This window comes from Electrona antarctica, assembly GCF_951216825.1.
Source record: "Electrona antarctica genome assembly, chromosome: 15".
Classification (NCBI taxonomy): Eukaryota; Metazoa; Chordata; class Actinopteri; order Myctophiformes; family Myctophidae; genus Electrona; species Electrona antarctica.
The window spans coordinates 35,063,830-35,069,829 of NC_136796.1; the positions used below are offsets into that span (position 1 = coordinate 35,063,830).

Genomic DNA, 6,000 nt, shown 5'->3' on the forward strand with positions numbered 1-6,000 from the left:
CTCTCAGAAGTGGAGTAACAGCTGGTATAAACGCCAGTGGTAGAAAAAAGTACTTGCCCGTTCACGTAAAAGTATCAATACTGCAACGTAGAACTACTCCGTTACAAGTACGGTATTCAAAATGTACTTGAGTAAAAGTACAAACGTATTGGTATCAAAATGTACTTAAAGTAGCCTAATAAAAGTAGAAAGTATGCTCATTATACAGAATGTCACATGTTTAAACATCTTTTGAAAATAGCTGATCTACAAGCTCACAAATGACTGGTATAGTAAGTACTGCACCCCGTCGCATGGCGACGCATTGTGAGCTTGTAGATCGGTTATTTTCAAATGGTCAAAATGTATATACCGTAGGGCTGAAGTGGCTAATGCATGTTTTTTTTTATAATATTCAAAATCTACAAAGTAAATATAGTAACTAAGGTATTGGAAATAATCAAGTAAAGTACAAATACCTTAAAATTGTACTTAAGTACAGTACTTAAGTAAATGTACTTAGTTACTTTACACCACTGGTGCACGCACTGGTGCACACACGCACACACACACACGCACACATTGTGCATATTATTGTGCATATTGTTCTTATTGATTATTGCCTTCATGCTTGGTCCCACCTTATCGCTGCTTGCAGCTATATATATTTTTTTGCTTTACCTGAACATGCAGACTAGACTGATTGACTATTGAAATTAGTCTTTAGTCTTTTATTTGAATGCTTGTTCGGGGATGAAAGGTGGAGATGATGATGAAACAGATGTTATTTTCCCGCAATTTCGTGCCCTTTTTTTTCATTCGGTGCCAATTGCCTATAAGCTGTAATCCTGGGCGCTACACTCTCCCTCTGCCAACCTGGAACAGATGTATATTTTATCCACAACCTGCACGTATTAATTTAGCAATCATCTGCAGGAGAAGCTCTGATGGAGTTTGGGACTTATCAGGAGGACGGCTGCTTTCTACTTCTTAAATTCATTGCGTGTGTGTGTGTGTGTGTGTGTGTGTGTGTGTGTGTGTGTGTGTGTGTGTGTGTGTGTGTGTGTGTGTGTGTGTGTGTGTGTGTGTGTGTGTGTGTGCGTGCGTGCGTGCGTGTGCATGCGTGTGCAGAAGAACACATTAATTAAAATGAGTTGATGGCCGTTAGTGGCCGATCCTGTCGGTGGGCATGGGGGATTTAAATAAAGAATGGCGTTACGCCACGGTGCCTCGCACACATTATGGACTGGCACTGTTAATGAGCCCCTCCTGTTGCAGCTGGTGGACTTGGACCTCACAGAATGGGAATAAGAGACACCCGAATTATTTTTCTTTTTTTCCCCCTCATTAATTATGCATTTCATCCACCTGCAAACAATCCGCTAATCCGAATTTCCTTTTTTTTTAAATCAGATAACCGCAGTGTCCCCGGATATAAATGCAATTCGTACAACTCGACTATTCACTGACAAATCATCACACAAGCCACTAAGCCAGGCACATCAACAACGTCGTGAAGAGTAGCTTGTCACCAAATTCAGAATTCCACGCAGTAACTGACAATAATGTGCGCCTTAGGCTAGATCATGTTAGCGGGCTTAGCCAACAGACTGGCTGCAAGCAGGTGCACATCACTTCCACCCAACCAGGGGGCGGACAACCAATAAAATCAATTGGGCGTGGTTTTTTGCATAATTTGTCAGAAGATAGTATGCGCACATTTTCGACAGACACACACACACACGCACGCGCGCACACGCACGTGCACGCACACGCACACACACACACACACACAGACACAGACACAGACACAGACACAGACACAGACACACACACAGTGACATGACACTCACGGTTGGCAGAGTTTGATGAGGTCCTGGTCGGTGGTCCCCGGCGGCAGCCCTCGGATGTACAGGTTGGTTTTACTCAGCTGCTCCGCCCCGCCCTGATGGCTGCAGCTATTGGAGCTGGGGCTGGGCGGAGCCATGGGGTGAGGGGGAGGAGCATAGGGCTGCTGAGAGAGAAACAGGGAGGGCTTAGGGTTAATACATTGTTCATCCGTTACCCTTTTTTTCCCATTCAAAACATTTTCCACGGAAACAGCGTCTGTTAAACTCATTGACTGCCGACATCCCCATCTGGTGTCTGAAAAGGGTACTCCAGGACCACCAGCCACTCATTTATTACGGCCAGACTCTTAGTTTGAAAGCCGTTTCAAACCAAGACCCAGGAAGTGAATTATGTAACGGGTGCCGCCACTGTTGTTTAATTCACCCAAAACATACATTTTGTAACCGCGGGGATCATATCGTTCAGAGAAATGAGCCGCAAATCTAGCTTGTTTTTGTCCAAAAAGAAGAATCCGAGATATATCCCCATAGACAGCATAAGCCAACGGAATTTTCTTTTCCTTATTTTTTGTATTTTTTTTTTTTCCTCACACCACAACCGGAGTGTTGCGAGCGCGTAGAAAACACAGTTGTGAACCGTAATCAATTGATATTAAAAAAGGTGTCAAAAGGCGATCTCAGCGGTAATGAGTTAAGAGACACAAACACGAAGGGGCAAGGAAAAAGTGTTCCCAGGGGTTAGCGTGAGGTGAGAGAGAGAGAGAGAGAGAGAGAGAGAGAGAGAGAGAGAGAGAGAGAGAGAGAGAGAGAGAGAGAGAGAGAGAGAGAGAGAGAGAGATGTCGAGGAAGAGAGACGAGAGAAGTGTGAATGCATCAGCAGTTCAAAGAGAGCCATAACATAATTAAGATGATTAAATGGGAGATTACAGCTTTTTTTTTTTTTTTTTTTTTCGAAAAGCAGAGGACACATTCCACACTGAGGTCACCTCCAGACACATGTCTTATTCATCAGCACAACAACAACAACAACTAGACAATTCCCAGAGCAGAAACTTTGCCTTTTCTATTATTATGGTTGATTTCAACATAATTATGAGCGGGTAAACATCGCGACGGAAAGGTTTTCGGGGCTATAATGGCAGCGGGTTGAGCTGAGCTCTTCTTCCTCGTCATCTCAGGTGAAATTGTGCGTTCTGATTTAACTCCCGAGAGTGTACAAAATGGACCCGGACGGACCCGCGCAACGGGTCCATTTTGTACCGTCTCGGGGGTTATAAATGGATCAATGCACGCAGAGGATTTCACATAGGCTCAGGTTTCCTTCTTCCTGCTTACTATTCATATAGAACCCTCCGAATTTGATTATGGCTAAAACAATTTACACCTCGGAGGAGGTGCGTGAGAGACTTTGTCGCAGTCATCAGCATGAAATATCTGTCTCTGCCGTGTTTCGGAAAATGTCTTCATATCAACTTCTCCTTTATTCCAACAGAGCTCTTAGTCATTTGCATCCAAACTGTATTAAACATACCCCCCCCCCCCCCTCTCTCTCTCTCTGCATGGATGTGTGTCACTCTCTCTCTCCCTCCCTCCCTCCCCCTCTCCCTCCCTCCCCCTCTCCCCCCTCTCCCTCTCTCTCTCCCTCTCTCTCTCTCCCTCTCTCTCTCTCTCTCTCTCTCTCTCTCTGTCTCTGTCTCTCTCTCTCTGGATGCCAGTGTCTCTCTCCGCTGAGTCTGTACTGATGAGTTAGTGTAGATTTATGGTCCGGGTGTCACACACACACACACACGCACACACACCATTATCCATCTGCACCTATACCACCCATCGTGTTAGCAGCGGCTTGTGAAGCATGGCTGAATTGATGTGCTATTTCGAGAGAGAGGGAGCGATTGTGTGCGTGCGTGTGTGTGTGTATGTCTTCCTGAAGCGTGAACAGAGAGCGGTGTCCATCAATGGAGGACCAATTACCTCTCCTGATACAGCCGTCCACTGTCTGGACAGCCGGTGCACGCTCTATGCATTATGAACACGTGCACGCAATTAGTGAAACAATACGCACACACAAAAACACTTAGACTCTAACAATTCACTTCACCTGCACACACACGCACCCACGCACGCATGCGCGCACGCACACACAATGCGCACGTTTAGGTGAGAAGCTCGCACGCACGCACACACGAACACAAGCACACACAATGCGCACGTCCTCTGCTCCATTGTACCTGCTTCCAGCCGTGTGTGACCTGTTACCTCTTCGTGACAATCAGCTCTGGCATGCACGCACGCAAGCACACACACACACACACACACACAATACTGTATGTGACACACAATTTACATGCAAATTTGCCACTTCACCCAGCCTCTGTAGATTATGTAGCCAAGGTTTCTCTCTCTCTCTCTCTCTCTCTCCCCCTCCACCCTGTCTGTCCTCCTGGGCCCCAGCCCATAGTCTTGGCTTGCACCCTGGGCTTTGGAATTCACGTGTCCCCACCCCATTGATTTGCTTTCATTTTTTAAGGTCAGAAGCTGAAATCTTACACAATGAGGTGCGCTGGGTCAAAGCAAGCCCATTACTTACACTCAGACTGAGGAGGTTATCCAAGGGAAAGAGAGAGCAAAGATGGACGAGGTGGTTTCTGAGGGGACGTCTGGATTATACCTCAGTGTTAAAGAGGGAATGCCGTGATATTTTCCCCCCTAAAACGTTCATCAGGTACTATGATTTATTTTTACTTAAATGTACTTAAATGTATATGTGTTTGTGACCCATTTTTCACCCGGTGTCAATTATCTAATGTAATCCTGGGCTCTACACTCCCTCTGCCAACCTGGGGAGAGCAACAGACTGACCTCATGTTTCCTTCTATGCCAGTGATGCTAATAGGGTGCATTTTGCATCCCAAAACGCAGATTATTGATAATGGACCCATCCATGGACCTTTCTGGGGCTGGACACACTACTGTACTCAGCACTGTACTGTAATTTGGTGCTATTTAATTTACTTTAAGTTTGCATATACTTTGCACTGTTGTTTGCATAACTCTTTAGAAGATTTAGAATTGTGTTTATTTCTTTCAGATATATATTATACATGAATATAACCATTGTATAACCATACTAGATGAAATGGGAGGTAAATGTAAAAATGACAAAATATTACTCCGTTGTTGAAGCGGGACTCATAAAATGTCCATGGGACCCATCTAAAAGACCACCCCTGGGTCCCGGTACCCATTACACTGTATGCATGAGGAGTCCAGACCGCTATTCCTACCAGTTCCTTTCTCCTCCATCAGGTGCCACGGCTGGCCAGGAGGGCCAGTTTTATATGATTATACTAGGAGAAAGATTATCATTTTCATTTATTTTTTCAAAAAAGTGTACAGAAAGTGTTAAAATGATGTGTATATGTGGCCACACCCACCAGTTCATTAGGTATGCCTGTTGTTGTATATGATAAAGGGGGAGGGGTTAAGGGGGGAGGGGGGTGATATTGTGATCTCACTAACGTGGTGTATTTCGATTGGGCCTTTTGACTCCAAGGCTGTCCGCTTTCAGGAAGAAACCAAAAATACACAGGGAAGACATATTTGCATATTTACTTTAAACCACACCTGGGGGTCTATTATATAGTAATGTTAATTTTAACAGCACTACCGACTGTGCCACCAGGTGGGGCTTTCTCACTTTCTACAACAAGCACTGATCCCAATTCCACCTCGCCAGTCTATAGTGGACTATTCATTTGACTTTCAATCCAATCAATCGATTCGAGTTTGAATCCCGCTGCCGCCACTATTTTTCCAACAACCACAGACTACCTATTTTTGCTGGTTACAACTGATAGTTTTGCTGGTTACAACTGATAGTTCTGCTGGTTACAACTGATAGTTCTGCTGGTTACAACTGCTGGTTACAACTGATAGTTCTGCTGGTTACAACTGATAGTTCTGCTGGTTACAACTGATAGTTCTGCTGGTTACAACTGATACTGTAGTTCTGCTGGTTACAACTGATAGTTCTGCTGGGTACAACTGATAGTTCTGCTGGTTACAACTGATAGTTCTGCTGGGTACAACTGATAGTTCTGCTGGTTACAACTGATAGTTCTGCTGGTTACAACTGATACTGTAGTTCTGCTGGTTACAACTGATAGTTCTG

General features: G+C 44.7%; 1 protein-coding gene across 4 annotated transcripts in view; it reads right to left on the minus strand.

Moving 5' to 3' along the window:
• Nucleotides 1-6,000, minus strand: part of LOC306937797 (RNA-binding motif, single-stranded-interacting protein 3-like) — a 572,911-nt gene that overhangs the window by 298,889 nt on the left and 268,022 nt on the right. For all 4 annotated transcript variants that reach the window (XM_079521750.1, XM_079521751.1, XM_079521749.1 and 1 more), the window contains one exon: nt 1,833-1,993. In XM_079521750.1, the coding sequence (XP_079377876.1) occupies nt 1,833-1,993 (161 nt within the window). The remainder of the gene's footprint in view (nt 1-1,832; nt 1,994-6,000) is intronic.